Genomic DNA, 18,176 nt, shown 5'->3' with positions numbered 1-18,176 from the left:
TTAGCAATTCCTTCTTTGTAGGATATGCTTTACTTTCCATAGCAACCTTAGAGAGGCTTGTCTTAATTTCTTGTTCTCTAGAATCAGGATAAGTGAATGGCTTGAGGGATAGATTAGAGCTATCAACTCACCAACCATCACAGCTAATTCAGTCTCTGGCATAAAGTAGCTGGAGGTGGCTACAAGGTAGGCCAAGTAGTAGGCAATGAAGAGGAGGAGGAAGGAGATGACCGCCTTCATGGCTCCTACGTGGGCTTTGATGCTGGGGTCTCTGCACCCTGTGGCATGGAGCCGCATTCGCCTGGTGTGTCTCCACAGGGAGAGAATCAAGAGGAGAAATGCGATCAGGGACACAGAAAAGGGGAATAGTGTCAACAGGTTGACACATATCTTGATGGAAGCATACTGAGCTTTATTTACTCTGCATCTCAAAGTTAAGTTTGTTTTCAACTTCGTCTTCACACAACGCCTAAAATCATCATTCAAATTCTCAATGACAGGAAGGCTGATGAACACAGAGAGGGCCAAGCACCCCAGCAGGATCACAGGAATTGCACTGTCAATTCTCCACTTCATCCAGAGGAAAGTGGGATGTAAGAAATTAGCTATTTTGAGGAAATAGAAAATGCTGAGGCAGGTGGCAAACCAGACACTTAAATGGTTGGTTAGTGTCCAGAAGTAGTCAATGATTCTCATCTGTTTACCGGCAGCGTAGACATCTGGATACAGCACCAATATGAAACAATCTAATAGTATTACACATAATAGAGTAATTCTGGATATGGCCAGACTTGTGAGGATTAAATCGATGGAGGCGATCTTCCTGTGCTTGATCCAGTCCACGCAGTTTACCAGTCCAATGAATGCATTCCCTAAGATCCCCAGTGAAAATTCCCCAGCTGCTATGAGCATTAAGGTGCCCTCCACTTCACCAGGCATGTTAAAAATGCAGAAATATCCAATTCGTTTCTTTGAACTGATGTAGTTTGATACCTGTAATTTTCTTTACCTCTTTTACTGTACTCTGTCTTGGGTTGGAGACTGGAATGATAAACGAAGACTGTAGCTATCTTCATTAAATCCTAATTAGTTTTGAACAAGCAATGTAGTTGGCTATCTCTGGATACCCTATGTCCATTTACCTTCTTAGAAGATTTTACTTTTCCACATGTGGTTAACTTAGGCTGAGCTACAGCTTGCTAAGATGCAAATTAGGCTGATTCACTTTCATGGTCTGGCACTGTGTTTCTCAGGTTATGTTTTGCAAATTTTTGACTCATTAATCTGTAATGCACACTAGTAAATTTAATAGGGCTGCCAGATTTAGCAAATTAACTTACAGTACATCCAGTTGAATTTGAATTTTGGATAACAATGAATAAGTTTTTAGTGTATGTCCCAAATTACATGAGATTAATATTTCTGGTAAGTAGCGAAATTCAAATTTAGTTGAGTGTCTTGTATTTTATCCATACCTCAAGGATATTTTTTTGCAATTATAAAATGTCCAAAAATTTAAATTTGAAGATGAGTCTTCATTTTGTTGAATGATGATACTGATTACTGCTAAAAATCCAAAGTTTGGGTTAACATTGAGAGCTATATATTTTCAGGGAATTTAAAAAGCTATCACTAAATATAGTTTATTTAGTCCTAAGAAATTTTAGCTCATTTATCTTGGTAGTTCAGATAAATAATTATATGGCCTAAGGTCTCTTAATGCATTACTAGACCCTTGACATTTAATGGTCATTAAGTTTGTGATGCTATATATAAGAAGGTGAGGAACCCTGGTAAAGAAGAGTATTGATTACCTTTAGGTTTTTCCTTTTCATTTAAAGTGTTCTCAAGGGCAGTTATATATACAAGAGGGAAAAGAATAAAATCCTGTGTTTCATTCTACACTCTGCCCTCTGCTATACCAAACTGCATCTGAGTATCTAGGTCCTTAGCCCTTTTAGGTTGTTAGACAGGAGCCTGATGATGAAATTAACCTCCTTCCTACAGGCTAGCTTCCGTGTTGAAATAGCTTCTCTAATGTAGAGTTACTGAGAAGCACTTTACTACATCATGTTCTATGGAATAATTCTGGGGTTGTCAGTACCTTCCTGGGGAATGCATATCTTCTCTCAACCTTTCTTAAAGTCTAAACATTTATTCTTGTATGTAGCCCTGACTTTGGACAAACTGCTTTCTCATGTAGCCATGTTCACAGGTGATTCCCCTCCTCTGACCTTGGAATGACCCCTGAGTTAGGCACATCATTTTCTTCTCTACACTGTCTTGGTAAATAAAGTACTCACAATAACTATAATGAAACTTTTACCCAAATAAATGTTAAACTATATATATATATATTTCTGCAAATAAATGTAGACTTTATGTTTACCAGTGCTGTATATAGCATGGAAGTTATGGTGCAACTACTACGGGAAACAAAAGTTCCTCAAAAAACTAAAAACACAACTACCACATGATCCAGCAACCTCGCTTTTGGGAGTATATCCAAAAGAATTGAAATCAGGATCTTGAAGAAATAATTTGCACTCTTAGGTTTATTGCTGCATTGTTCACAATAGTTAAAAATGTAAACACAGCCTAACTGCTTACTGATAGAAGAATGGATAAAGAAAACATGGTATATACATACAATGGGACATTATTTAGTCTTAAAAAAGAGGGACATCTTGCAGTATGCAAAAACATGGATAAATCTGGAGGACGTTATGCCAAATGAAATAAGTTAGTTATAGAAGGACAAGTCTTGTATGATTCCACTTAGATGAGGTATCTAAAATAATCTAACTCCTGAAGCCAAGAGTAAAACAGTGGTTGTCAGGGCCTGAGGGGAGGGAGAAATGAATGGTTGCTATTCAAGGAGTATAGAGTTTCATTATGGAAGATAAAAAATTTCTAGAGATGTGCTGTACAACACAGACTCTGGTTAACAATACTGTCTTATACACAAAAATCTGTAAAAGGGTAGATCTCATGTTAAATACTCTTACTCAATTAAAAAAAAAGAAAAAAAATTCTGCAAGAGAGTATTTTGTCACAAGTCTGCCACTTTGAGTCCCAATGATGGTCACTGGAGACATTTGAAACATTGAAGATACAGAAAATAAAACATGGAGGACAGGACTTCAGATGAATGAAAGGAAACCTTCTCAGAAGTACTAATGTTGTAAAACATTTATTTCATCTAAACTTGCAGAAGAATATACAGTTCATTTCAACAGAGAATTTTCAAGTGTTTTGTAGAATACATTAACATATTCCATCAAAAGAACATAAATTCTTCTGTGTTTATTTGCAAATAAGTATAAGCTTTTATGCTTACTATTGTTGTACAGCATGTAAGTTATAATGCAGTTACTATGGAAAACAGTACAAAAGTTAATAAAGCATTATGACAGCTAACATGTTAGAAATACAGTTAATGACATTTACTTAAGACTAAATATTGGTACTTTGAGAGTGAATTTTGCATAATCATATGCAGAAAAATGGATAATCTTCAGGTAATTAATGTCTTAATTTTAATAAAGGGAAATGAGTAGATTGAAATAGGTCTGAATTTGATTTAGAAAATGGTAGGAGCAAAAATGCACAGCCAGATCAGAAGAGACATGACTGTAGACGTGCCAGATCAAATGTTTCAATAACACTCTAGAGAGGAAGCGTCTGATATTCACAATAGAACCACATTTTATTAATGAGTCTTATTTTTCTCCTTTTGTTTTTTGTAACTTACTCTGTATGTTATGGACATACATTGCTTTTTTAAGTGACAGTACGTAGTTATACCATAGTGTATGACAATTTCGTCTCGATTAATTTCTTTTCTAAAATCCTGAGTGAAAAAAAAAACCACCTGCAGACCTTATTAAGGAAAGAAAACTATCAATCTGACTGCTATTAGTTATCCCCATCCTTTTATGCAGATTATGAGGAGTACCTAGGAACACCCCTTAGAGGGAGGTAATTGAATGGGTTCTATTCCTAGCCATGTGCTGCCTGTGAAGCAAGCTGTTTGTAAGAAAATTTAATTTCAAGGAAAATGAATAGAAGATGCCAGAATAAGGTCACCAGGAAATATCATGTGGGAGACCACCTGAAGTATCTCTCACTTGAGAGGAGAAAATAAGTAATTGGGAAACTAAACCAGTCAGGGCAGAAGAGATCTGAGTTCTTAGTTAATATGTCAAATGGAAGGGACTCAGCAAAGGGAGAACAATTAAGCACCAGCAATGAAAATGTATGACAGAAAAAGAGAGAGAGTGGGAAAGAGAGAGAGAGAGAGAGAAACCACTTAGTGTGGCTCAGATGCACTTTACTATGGGTCAAAGTAAAATCTTAAATTTAACTGGGCATTACATGCCCAACATTTGCAGTAAGGAGACAAAATGAAGTGTTAGCTCTGAAATTCCTGGGGGAAAGGGTGTGTGAAGATGAGACTGTCTGAGGTGTAAAGAGACATAAAGTATATATTCATTAGTGTGCTAATGGGTCTCACTACCACTCAAAGATGTGTATCCAAAATAAACAGAAAAGCTGGAAAGCAATGAGAATGGACCTATAAGAGCAGCGTTTTTTTTTTTTTTATTAGAATAGAAGATTTGCTATTAAAATCCTTTTATAAACTTAAGATTTTACATCATTCAGGCTGTTTCCCCACATTTCAGCATCCTGACAAATGCCAGCCTCAGCTTGTTATTTCTAATAATTAAAAAAAGTGAGTGACCTAAGGGATAAAGAATTGCTATAATCTCTCCAGACATCACAACTAACCTGCTTTCTTTCATAAGGTAGCTATATGTTGCCAAAAGACAGGCCAGGTAGTAGACAAAAAAGAGAAAAAGAAACAAAGTCACCATTTTCATGGCCTCCAGGTGAGCCTCTCTGCTGGAGTCTCTACAGCCTGTAACATTGAATTTCATTTGTTTAGTATGTCTCCATAGGGACATAATTAAAAGGAAAAGAGAGATCAATGACACAGTACATGGAACAATTGCCAACAGGTTAAATAGTGTCAACGGGTCAAAGTATTGTATTTTACTCACATGGAATACTTCAGTGAAGTTTCTTTTATGTTTTTCAGTTTTAAGGAAATTATAATCACAGTTTGATAATGTCACTAGTATAAGGACAATCAGCAAGGAAATGGCCAAGGACCCCAGCAGGCTCCAGCAAACCACCCTGCTGATTCTCCACTTCAGCCAGCGAAACAGTGGGTGGGAGAAACTGGCTATCTTGAAGAGATAGAAGACACTGAGGCAGGTGGCAAACCACATACTTAAGTAGTTGGTAAGCGTCCAGAAGATATTAAAGAGCACCTTTACTTTCTTATTTTCATAAACATCTGGGTAGAGTGCCCGTATGATGCCACTTATTGCTATTACACAGAGCAGACAAATTCTGGAGGTAGCCAAACTGGTGAGGATGTAGTCAATTAGGAGGATCTTCTTCTTCTTAATCCAGTCAATCCATATTACTAGTCCAATGTATCCATTCACAAACACTCCTATTACGGATTCTCCAATTATTATGATCATGAAGATGCGGTCTTCCATACTGAGTGTGTCGATAGAAAGAACACCCTAATCTCAAATATCACTGCAGATTGGCTAATTTACAGGTGACCAGTGGAGCCTGACAAATACACTCTGCAAGTCATGGAGTGATGTTTTCATTTGTCATTATCTTGACTTTGCCATCATCCAGAAGTGCCCAGCTCTCCTCTGAAATAGGCTTGCCTGTTACGTTCATGAAGAATAAATCAACTAATTGTTCCAAACAAACAGCATGACTCGCTTTGTAGCCTGGGTAAATTATAAATATCACCCTTTACTGAGTGCTAATTGAAATGTTTGCTTGAAACTGATCTCACGCAAATTAAGAGATTATATTTCATGAATTTGCAATAGGCTTCTAGCTATTAAGTTCTGCTTATTTGGATCTGTCAAATTGAGTTTCAAATAGGGAGCCACAAAAAAGCAAACAAAAACACGCGTTTAATAAAGGTCAAAATGTGTAAATGAAACTTCATTTTCATCAGCATAAATTATAAATTTTCCACAAGTCAAGTCTCCTAGTGAAAATGGATTTTACTTTTGGAAACAGTGCAGTCAGATACGAATGAGTACAGTCATGATACAAATCTAACTACAAGTAGCATTGTGTTATTAGTCAGGCATGTACAGGACAACACTTACTAAGAAGTGGCTCTTTATGCAGTTCTTTATTAGAAGTGAAAAGTGCCAGGTAAAATTTTATCTTTAGTTTTATTTAATATGGGAAATGCTGTCCATTACAATATACTTCCTGAAATATTGTCCCTTGAATAATGAGCATTTTCATCTAAAATTAACAAAATTCACACTTTTAAAATTATTCCAGTTACCATAAACTCTTTTTATAAGACTTATGATCTTACATTACATTGTAGTCATTTCTTTGGATAGGGCAATCACATTAGAAAATGTTCTCTGTGGTTTTTTGTTTGTTCGTTTTTTACTGAACGATATTTCTAGGAAATAGGATGCCTTCTACTATTAAATTAGATTTGTTCTTTTTGGGGAAACATGACTTAGCCCATAATAAATTTGAATCTAGGTAACACAAATCACATAAACAAGGGTTCTTTTTCTCATATTTAAGTATTTATATAATGTAAACAACCTACGTAGCATTTTCCCTACTTCTTACATGTGTATAATATGTAATGGGAAAGCAGGAAATTAATAATGTAAATAAACCTAGTGTCTGTAAAATATTACCAGAGACAAAATAGAAAAGTGAATGATGCTAAGGAAAAACCAGGTCAAAGATTCTTGAATCTGTAAGGGTAAAAACATTCCAAAGAATCCTTGAGAACTAACTCTTAAAACTGGCATCATCAGCTTGGCTTATTTAAGGAACAACCTGTGCATTGAGACGCTCAACCTTCTTTCTGGCATACATGTTCCGAAGTGTACAACACCCTCCTTTCTTGGTCAAATTTCATTTTTGAGATCACACTTCTTGTTCTCACCTCATTTTTCACCCTAGACAGAATCTCACTGAAGTGTGTTTCCCCCTTCCCATTTAGGACAAGCCAGCTATTCCAGAAACAGAAGGGATAGGGCGGAAAAGATAAGGACGGAACTTCAGTTCAGGAAAAAGAGACAGGTTTTTTTTTTTTTTTTTCTCACATGATTAATTTTATAGGAAGGGCTGGTGTGTTTTAAACTCTCTTCCTCATAGTCTGTGCACTTGAAATTTTTCTACTCATTGAGTTCAAGGCCTTTGCCAGTACAGGGCAGAATGAAGTAGAACCTCTTTGCGTTTAGGCAAGGATATGAAGTGTGAGTATGAGATTTACATTCATTTTTCCTGTGAAGATAAAGAAACACATGAAGCTCAATCATAATATTATTCAAAAATTTTCAAGACAGAAATGGGAAGAAATATTTTGAATAATGGTATATATGAGTGATTTCTAATAGCATATAATAAAAATGGAATGCAAGCTATTGAGAGAAGTGAGAGACTCTTTTGTTGATTTCTTCCTTGTGTCAGGATTCTTTACAGAACAAAATGTTTCCTTTTGTGGAAACCCTTCACAATCCCCAGCACCTTCAGAAAAGCCTCCCTCAGCTTGCTGTTCCCTGCTGTCAGAATGAATGAATGGCTTGATAGGAAAATGACAGCTATTAGGCCACCAAACATCACCACTAATTTTCCATGAGGAATCAGAAAGCTAGAAGTTACTATGAGAAAAACAGGATAGTACATGATGAAAAGGACCAGAAAGAGGATTATTGCCTTTATGGCCCTCGTGGGCCTCTGTGCTAGGGTCTCTGGATCCTGTGGCATGAAGTTTCATCTACTTGGTGTGTCCAATTAGGGAGAAAAGTAAAAGGGCAAATGAGATCAAGCAAAGAATAAAGGGAATTGTAGCCCCCAGGTTCAGGATAATCTGTTTGAAAGCATTTGGGATTTTACTTACTTTGAATTCCCAAGTTATATTTTCTTCATTATTGACCCTGAAGTCATCCAGGAATCATTATTTGCTGAAACACTGATAATTAAGGAGATGAGAAAGGAACCAGAAGAATCCCAAGGATGACCCTGTTCACCTTTAGCTTCAGCCAGAGGAAAAACGGGTGAGATATATCGGCTATCTTGAGTAAATAGAAGACGCTGAGGCAGGAAGTAAACCAGACACTTGAATGATTGCAAATTGCCCAGAAAATATCCAAAATGCTCATTAGCTCACCACGGGCATGTGTATCTGGAAAGAGTATCATAATAAAGCTATTCATGATATCACACACAGCAAATAGATTCTGGAGGTGGCCAAGCTGACCAGGATGATGTCATTCAAGGAGATATCTCTCTTTTTGAGCCAGCCAGTGCAGCTAACCACTACAATGAATCCATTTCCCCCAATTCCTATAGTCAATTCACCACTAATCAAGAGCATATATAGAGCCTCCATTGTACTTGGCATATCAGCAGAGAGTTCTGATTTTGGATATCACTGATGATAATTAACTTTCAGCTATACAGCTGTTCAGTGAAGAATGGTATACATGTCTGCCACTTATGGCATGCACAACTGTCTTTATCTGTCCACTTTATCAGCTGTGATCAGGTCAAGAATATAGCCAGTTCTGCTCTCGGTTAAAACTGGCCAAAGACTTCACTGACTGAGGCCAGTAATTCCTTTCATGTGTAGTAATGATTGAAAAGCTCTAAGATGCAAATAGGGGTGGATCTGATTTCCTGTATTTACACAGCCTTTCTCATTTTAAACTGTGTGTATTTTAGATTCATCAATCTATGCTGTTGACTAGGAACTTCAAAAAGAATCAATTACTTGTAAAATATGGCTGAACTTTAATTTGGAGATGTGGCATCATTCCATCTCTAATGACTTGCAAAATTCCCCGAAAGGGTGGTCCATTTTGTACAAATGCAGGTTTTGGAGCTTAAAAATAATTGTGAATTTAAAGCGTAGACAGTTGACATCAATAATTTCAGCCTAATTGATCATGATGTCTTCAGGAATGAAAGAGATAGGTAACCTACTAAAATCCTACTTGATCTTTATAGCAGGAGAAATTATGCAACTGGTGGGCCAAAAAACTGACTTGAGTTGCCATAAGGGAAAGACATGGATTTTATCTGGTTTCCATTCCTAAACCATTTTACAAATCCAGAGCCCTTTGTCTGAAGAAGGGCCCTGCAGCACTGCCACAAGATTACATTACGGATCTTCTTCTAATACTTCCTTTGTTACCATTGACTAGAATGATTCTGAAAAATGCCCAGAACTTTGAGGGGTTAGTGAACATTAACCCTGAATTGACACTAATTCTTGAGGACTCCAAACAGCACTGTGGTTAAGCAATAAAAACAGAGGCTTATGTTGGTCAGGTATTAATGGGACCAAGCAGTTCTCATTCAGTGGTTATTTTTACATTTCCTAAATGTATAATTGGAATAAACATCCATGAAAACTAGAAAAATCCTCACCTTGTTCCTCATATGTATGGAATTAGAGCTAAATGGTCAAAGGTCCAAGTGAAATCCCCTGAATTTCCTGCTCTACCAGCATAATACACCAAGGTAATAATTCATGCTCAGCACAATTGCTAACATTAGTGCCAACATCAAAGACGTTCAGGGATGGTGAAACTTACCAAATCTCCATTAATAATATGTTAATGATATATCTTTGGATTCCTATTTTATTACATATTGCTGTCAAGAATGAGTGAAGTATCTTTTTCAAGTTTATGGAAATGATGTTTTTTTCTTTAGCTTTATAAATCTAGTCAATTATTTGGATAGATTTCCTAATATAGGCTTATTCTTACATTTCTGATATAAAATCTGCTTCTTCTTGGTATACTATTATTTTAGGGAAACTATTGCTATTTCTGTATTCTATTATGATTTTTATATCCATATTCATAACCCAACGTGAAGAAGTAGGATTAGACTAGTTTTCTAGAGTTTAGTCAGGTGCTGGTAGCAATATAAAACTTGCTTCACAAGAAATTTTTTAAGTTCTTTTTTCCTTTTTCATACTCTAGAAAAGTTCAGATGAAACAATTTGTTCTTCAAAGGTTTGGTAGTATTTGCTTTTCACTTGAACCTAGAGCTATTTTTGTTTTTATTGTAACTTTTTGACCATGTCCACTTATTCTTTTAAGCAAATTAGCATGTTTATGTTTTCTTCTAAAGTTTGGTATTAGTTAACATATATTTTCCTATATATTCTACACAAGTTTTAAAAATTAATCAAAAAGAAACTTGTATACTTGTGCTTTGTCCCCCACCACTTTTTTTTCTTGATTAGGTTAGTTACTGGCTTATATTAAGCCCTCTACATTTATAAATCAAGAAAAGAAAGCTGCCATACCGGTCATAATTGCAGCAGCTCATATTTTGAATAGTTGCCGACTTTATCCCCCACCGCACTCCAAACTCCTCACTATGTTCGCTGGAATTCACTGCAAACCATCAGCAAAAATCTTATATTCTCACCCCTTTCCCTAACAGCTCACTTTACCTTATTTGTGTGAATTTGGAGTCTTAATTTTGTTTTTAGTGGACTAATTTGGCAGTCTGGTAAAGACTATGATTTCCTCAGAGTAATGTTTTTAAATGAATTTCAAAGGAATCCAAGTAGATCCAAATATATATTTATATTTTTAATGTGATATAGTCATTTATTGACCGAATAATAACATTACTATCACAATAATGATTTGTGATTTCTAGAGGTGCTAATGTTTCTGTGATTGTACATGCATTCAAACCAGAAGGAATGCTAGATTTAAAACTTACTAAAAATAAAGATAAAATTTGGTACCCAAACAAGTTCACAGACCCTTTAATTCTATCCATGGACCCATTCATTTTAACACCTCGCAGTTAAATCCTGACTCTTCTCTATGGACACTGCTTCCCCTGCAGCCTTTCATGTGGCAGCTGTTTTTTCTCTCCGATCCCTCATCTCACTGGACCCAAAGCTGAAGTAGATGTTTTTCTGATCCCTTCTTGTAACTTTCAGTTCATTCTTCTTTCTTCCTCAAAAGACACAACAACTTGGAATCTCTGATTATGGGTCTCTAAATGATATTGCCTCTCCTTGCTGCAATCATTCACCAGCTTTCTTTATTTTAGGCTTCTATTTGTGGTTAAATATATTCAGTTTCATCACTGTTCCTTTTGCCAAAATTCCCCCAACCATCTCTTGGTTGGATGAAGTTATCCTTTATGTTATTTCTCATGAACAGCTAGTAGATACAGTATTTCCCAAGTTCTTGCACATTAAAACATCCTTCTTTCTCCCTTAGCGTTGGTCCTTGAAAGACAGTGTGGTTGGATGAAAAAGTTATTGGCTCACATTTTTTTTGAACACATTGTTTATTTTGCACTATTATTCATGTTGTTGCTGATGAATGTCGTTGAGAAGTCTCATATCAATCTTTTTTCTTTCCTTTTCAAGTGATTTGGCTTTTTACCAGTTAACTCAGAGGCATGTATCTTTACCTTTAAAGCTTAAAGGTAAGACTAGGGTATCTCTGAGCTGACTTTTCTGGATAAATTTCCCACATATACTGTGTCATCTCAACATACGGATTCAGGTAACTTATTTTAAAAAAACTTTCTTGAATCCTCTTTTAAAAAATTAGTTTGGTTTCATTACTTTGTTTTCTCTTTTCAGAGATCCAGTTATTCGTTTATCATGGCCTGCTTTCTATATTTGTCTCTTTCTGTATTATTTCTATAAATTATAATATATAATAGATTTCTAATGTTGATGTCCTTTATGATTTCTGTGTCATTTTCTTCTCCTTTTCTTATTTATACCCTTTACCACTTTTATAGTTTTGTTTGATCTATATGCTCTTGTGTAAATTAAAATTTCTCTTTATTCTAAGGTGACTTTTATCTCAATTTTTTTTCTTAATTTCTGTGTTTTTGTATCACATCTTTTCTGTCTGAACATATCTTCTTTGAGTATTTCATTTACGTTTCATGGTGTTCTGCACTTGTTTAATTCTCTTTAATTCGTTATACCACAGTTTTTCTCTGTCTCATGGCTGCTATGTTTTTAGTGTATTTTCACCTGCTAAAAATATTGATCCTCCCTTTGTGTGTGTGTTTGTGTGTATGTACATGTGTGTGTCGATATATAACCGCTTTTCTCCTGCTGTATTTTTATGTGTGCAGCAGGTATTTTATATTTGCTTTGTGATTGTTGTTGCATTTCTTTAAATTTTGTGGCTGTTCCTGCTACAGCTGAAGCTGTTTTGCTTTGTTTTGTTTTTTTATTTATTTCTCAGCTCTCAGGTCCTCTTGAGACATTTTTATTGTTACATGCCACTATTCTGTGGACAGACTTCCTTTTATTTTTCAGTTTTATCTTGATTTTCTTGCTTCTCTCCCATTTTATCTTGGCTTGACCCTCATAGAGAAAATACTTCTCCCTCCTACGATGAGTTCCTCTCTTTCCCTGACCAGTGCTGCCTTCCTAAGACTATGCCCTCTTGTTCCATGCATTTTCCATGGCCCTTCCTTGCTGCCCTTCCATTGCTAGTGCAGTTTAGGCACAGTGTAACCCATCTTTTTCTTAGGGTGTGGAACTTGTGGATGGCCTCTTGGTTCTGCCACTTTTAGTTTCCTTCTAAAATTTCTGTTCCGCTGGACAATTGGCTGGAATTCTGACATCAGTCTGTGCTCTACTGCCAACTCTGCCCATCTTGGTACTCACTGGGGTTCTTGGCCTTTCCCAATCAATAGAAATTGATCAGAGGCCAGATAAGAAATTCAGGCAAGGCTTTTTAAAAAAATTAATTATTTAATTTTTTTATTTATTGGCTGCGTTGGGTCTTCGTTGCTGTGTGCGGGCTTTCTGTAGTTGCGGAGAGCGGGGGCTACTCTTCATTTTAGTGTGCAGGCTTCTTATTGCTGCAGCTTCACTTGTTGCCGAGCACAGGCTCTAGGCACACAGGCTTCAGTGGTTGCTGCACATGGGCTCGGTAGTTGTGGCTCGCGGGCCCTAGAGCGCAGGCTCAGCAGTTGTGGCGCATAGGCTTAGTTGCTCCCGGGCATGTGGGATCTTCCTGGACCAGGGCTGTACCCATGTCCACTGCATTGGCAGGCAGATTTTTAACCACTGCGCCACCAGGGAAGCCTCTGCAAGGCTTTATTGAGACCCCTGATGCAGCAGTGGGGAGCAAGAACAAGCAACAAGTTCCCTTGCTCACTGGCTTCCTAAGGGGGAGTGAACTTGTTTCCTATATGTGAGGTGAGGGTAGGGGTGTGGCCAGGAATTGGGCTGGAAGGGTGGCTTAGGTGTTTTGCCCACCCCTCTGGTGATGTTGAGTGCAAGGGGTACTCTGCCTTTGCTCCCAACACCCTGTTTTTGCTTCTGGCTCTTCAGAAGTAGCAGCTGAGTTTTTGACCTTTGGTTATCTTTTTATCCATAACTTGTTCCAACTGCTCATGCACGCAATTATTTTTAGTCCCATATAGCTTCTTTGTATTTTGTTGTTGGAGGAGAGGTTTGTCCAGGTACAAGCGTTGCAGCACTGCAGCAAAGGGTCCCAGGTCCCAGTCTGTCTCAATCTCAGGTGTTCTCCACCCATTTACACTTAAATTGTGATAAGTAGATTTCCAACATATTATGGTTATGCTGAAGGTTTAGGTTGTGCTTATTTCATTTGCCTAATCCTTTTTTTTTTTTAAAGTAGGTTTTTTAAAGGAAGTATAAGAGAGATTAGCTCTAAGAAGCCATCATTATCTTTAAGAACTAGAAAGCTCACATCCCTCTTGTAAATATATCCAATGGAATCTGAATACAATAAAAATTTAATATACACAATTGTCCATTAAAATATATGTAAAAGTTAATAATTGTCAGAAACTTTACATGATTACTATTTGTTTAAATGTTTATTTTCATTTTACTTCTTCTACAGAACTTATTCTGTTGTTATTCTAGAAAGCCTTTTGTTGTTATTCTATTTTAAAATAAAAAATAAATGTAAATTGAAATTATATTTTTCAATTTCCTGTAACCGTAAGGCTCAAATTTCATTTTATTTTTTTCTGGACTGAGTTGTGATTGCAATTGCTGTTGTACAAAGTTTATCAAGACAGCTTTTTAATAGTTATTTATAACAAAAGTAAAATTTATGTGTAGAGAATATTTTAAAACATTTAATAATAGGCAAGCTCAAATTAAGAAATAAAATTCTCTTATGTACTTCACTTAGAATTAGATTGATTATAAAAAAGCTAGTTAAAAATTACATAATTAATAGCTAAAGTGAAAAATACCTCTAAAATAGGTAAGCAACAAGGATATACTTTATGGCACAGGGAATTATACCCATTATCTTGGAATAACCTATAATGGAATATAATCTGCAAAAATGCTAAATCACTATGCTGTATACCTTAAACTAACACAATATTGTTGTAAATAACTATACTTCAATTTAAAAGAAAAGAGAAAAATGCCATGTGCAATTGTAGAATCATTTATTTTATGAGTATGCATGGAAACTGTCATTGCTATGTTTAAGATAAGAGAAAAAAAAGAAATCCAAATTTCAAATAATATCATTAGTAGAAACATTGATGACTTATGACAGGGCAGAAGATTATCAAGTAAACACTTTTATTTTAGGTTAATAAATGTACAGATGCTTTAGAAATGTGCTAAGTTGATAACATTAATTGGAACCCTGAGCAGAAAAGCTTAGACAAATATACTTTTTTAATTTTCAAAAAAAGTAACAAAACATAGATGGAGTCAACATCTCTCAGAAATATTTTAGAAAAGATAAGATGTTATGAAAACACTAAATTTGTGTACTGTGGCTGAAAAGATAGTAGATTTAACCAAAGATTTTACATCAAGAATTAATTTGGAAAACTGAGATTAAATACTACAGATTTTTCTTCATTGAGAAACTCTTATACAGAGAGGTTGAATGTATGCTCTGTTATAAGAATAGAACATAAACTAAATCCAATGAAAAAATTTAAAAAGACCTCATTTGTTTCAGTTTTATTTGAGACAGTTGGATCAGAGTATCATCTACTGCTGTTTCATTTTGAAAAGCATTGACAAGCCAAAGTTTTTAAAGAGTTTCTAAACAAAAGAATATTTGAAACTACAAATGTTTGTGAATTATTGTCCTTTGTGTATTTATTAAAAGATAATTTTTAGTGTCAAGAAATGGTTTCTGTAACTGATTTTCTGAGCACTAAGTAGCTTACTAGTGCTAATTAGTTGGTCAATATTAGCATTTATTAGTAAATATTATTATTTATACTAATAATGCAAAATGTATGTTCTTGGAAAAAGCTTTATAATTATATGAAAATGCTTAATAAGAAAACACTTCGGAGTTTTTTCTTTACACCAAATGCAGCTCTACGGGCGATCAATCAATGGGTAGTCTTCGGATAATCTGTGAGAGTGAGAAAGCTAAAAAAGCTAGCGACTAAAAAAGGAAAACAAAATCTATTTTTCTCTTAGGTTCACTATGTCAGGATGAGTGTGTTCCACTTCTGCTGCTTGAGCCATGACACGTGGCTTGTGGGATCTTAGTTCCCTGACCAGGGACTGAACCCTCAGCAGTGAGAGTGTGGAGTCCTAACCAATGGACCACCAGGAAATTCCCTGGACTTTCTTTTTTAAGATGCTGAAGTAACAACAGCTCCCTAGAACATATTCTTCTCATAAGTGGCAGGAGTTCAAGAAGGCTGGTGAAAACTTAGCCACACTTCTTAAATCTCAACTCAGCACATTCTCTTTTCCATCCATACTCCATTGGTCTGAGAAAAATCCCCTGGTCAAGCCCTAAGTGAATAGAAAAGGAAAGTGTGTTTGCTTTCAAAGGTCAAGGACTTGGAGAAAATGAAAACTTGTAAATAAATGATACTATCTACCACATTGGATTAGATATATTTTTTAAGTCTCTGGTTCCTCACTATTAAAATGTGATTATTGTGAAGATTCAATGATACAGATGATAAATGTCAAACACATAGCACCTGGCATCTGGTAATTCAAAAAATGTATATCTGCTTCCTCACAGTACACTTACTATAGCTTTGCAAGATACTTTAATATGTGGAAAAGCATAATAGCTCCTACCTCATCACTCTTTCTTTTACAGGATTTTTTTTTTTTTTTAACTATTCTTTACCATTTTTTTCCAAATGAATAAACAGACTTTTGATTCCATCACATATGTTCATCTCATTAACAACTGAGGAAAATATCCTCTCAATCATACTACTTTTAGAACGATGAGCGAGTTGTTTCAAGGACTTACCAACAGAGGGTTGAGGGGTGATTCTTAGGACCCATAATAACCAACATATTTCCTGTTTATTCTAAAAAGTCAAAACTAGACTGCACAAATTTTCAAATGACATTAGGTTAATTGAGGTGGTTAGTATCCTGAAAAAATAAAGTTCAATTTAGGATAATGATTGCATAAAAAATGATGCTCAGAAGAAGCAAATGCTCATAAATGCCCAGTGCAGTATAGGATTATACAACAGTGTCTAGGAAAAAAGGACAGAAGAAAAAAACTTTAAGGTTAATTGACAAAGTACAAATAATCAAAAATGTGGGAGAATGCAAACATAATTTTTATGATTTCCTAAATAATCTTAAATGGTCAAGGGACAGTTTCTCCTCTTGTCTAGTATTAGCTATACTTTTGGTTGAAAATTACTTCCTGTTTTTGATCACATTTTTAAAGGATGTGGAGAAATTGATGAGAGTTGAAAGAACACACACGCACACAAAAACATAGCGAAAGATCTAATTCAGGTCCTTGAGGAAAGTTAAGGAATTGCCATTAGTCAGTCAGTCTTAAAAAGTTGAAGTATGACCTGCTTGGTTTTCAATTGTAAGATTTATTTTCAGAGAAAAGATGTTGAATAGGGGTTCTTCATGTCTAGATAAGAAAAAGATGTTTATTAAAACAGACAGTTTTATGTGACTTTTATAAGGAAGTATTGTTTGTTAGGTCAAGGAAATACTGCAGATAAACACCAAGAAAGATTTAAAAATTTCTGTTTCTGGAAAGACAAATATTCTGTTTTATAAGTAAAAGAATAAGCAATTATCAATCTGGTTAAACTGTCATTTGAAGGTCAGTGACCGACCAAATGAACCCTTCTAGCACTGTGAGCCTATGAATTTATCTCAAATTGCCTAACACTTTAATCTGTATTATTCATTAATGAAATAATGCAAATATTTACTGTATGCTTTCATCATAGCAATATACTGGCACATTTATGTATATTTTGAACATAAAACAAAATAGCACAGTTGTCTAATTTACTCTTATTTCCTCTTAATAAATACCAATGGATATATTAGAAATAAAAAAAAACACTTCAGTGGAGTTAAAATTCTATTATCATTAAAAATTTCACATTCTATTTCTAATGAATGGGAAAGATATTACATTTTCAAAATAGTTATACTTGAAATACAATTTAAGGTGGCTTACTCATTCAAATTATAGTCAATAACAAGAATGGAATTTTCATCAGAGAAAAAATATAAAAATATTTTGTCGTATGTTCTGATCCTTTTGCAAAAATTATAAATATCAAGAGTTTGAAGAGATCATTATTTACGTTTGTCCTGTAATATAATAAGTACTAAGGATGTAATGTACAATATGAGTGATATAATTAACACTGCCATTTGTTATACATGAAGGTTTTTAAAAGAGTGAATCCTAAGAGTTCTCATCACAAGGAAAAAATGTTTTTTCTTTCTCTTTTATTTTGTAGCTGTATGAGATAATAGATGTTCACTAAACTTATTTTGGTAATTATTATAAATCAATTTATTGATGTAAGTCAAATCATTATGCTGTACACCTTAAACTTATATAGTGCTATATGTCAATTATATCTTAAAACTGGAAGAAAAAAATAAACAGTTTAAAAATAAGTATTTGACTGTTGATATTTAAAACACAATACACTTTGGCAAATATTTCAATTTTCTGTAAAAACTTGAAAAGAATATGTTAGAAGATTTATACAAATTCAGTATTATCTTCCCTAAAATTTTGCATTTTGTTATTGTAATTGTATGATAAAAATAAAATGTGTTAATT

At 34.9% G+C, this 18,176-nt stretch overlaps 3 protein-coding genes across 3 annotated transcripts; all 3 read right to left on the bottom strand.

The window, feature by feature from the left end:
• TAS2R7 (taste 2 receptor member 7) lies at window positions 1-939 on the bottom strand. Its single transcript, XM_057704130.1, has one exon. It carries the CDS (start codon window positions 937-939, stop codon window positions 1-3), a length of 939 nt encoding a protein of 312 aa, XP_057560113.1.
• A 3,686-nt stretch (window positions 940-4,625) lies between these two features.
• Window positions 4,626-5,555, bottom strand: TAS2R8 (taste 2 receptor member 8). The gene has a single exon (XM_057703759.1). It carries the CDS (start codon window positions 5,553-5,555, stop codon window positions 4,662-4,664), a length of 894 nt encoding a protein of 297 aa, XP_057559742.1. The 3' UTR covers window positions 4,626-4,661.
• Window positions 5,556-7,566: 2,011 nt separating this feature from the next.
• Window positions 7,567-8,494, bottom strand: TAS2R9 (taste 2 receptor member 9). The gene is given in 5 exon segments (XM_057704129.1): window positions 7,567-7,819; window positions 7,821-8,046; window positions 8,049-8,093; window positions 8,096-8,305; window positions 8,308-8,494. Coding segments are annotated over 5 exon segments (921 nt in total).
• Window positions 8,495-18,176: the final 9,682 nt, after the last annotated feature.

This window comes from Hippopotamus amphibius, chromosome 12 (genome assembly GCF_030028045.1).
Source record: "Hippopotamus amphibius kiboko isolate mHipAmp2 chromosome 12, mHipAmp2.hap2, whole genome shotgun sequence".
In the NCBI taxonomy this organism is placed as follows: domain Eukaryota; kingdom Metazoa; phylum Chordata; class Mammalia; order Artiodactyla; family Hippopotamidae; genus Hippopotamus; species Hippopotamus amphibius.
This window is presented reverse-complemented; position numbering and strand designations above follow the sequence as displayed.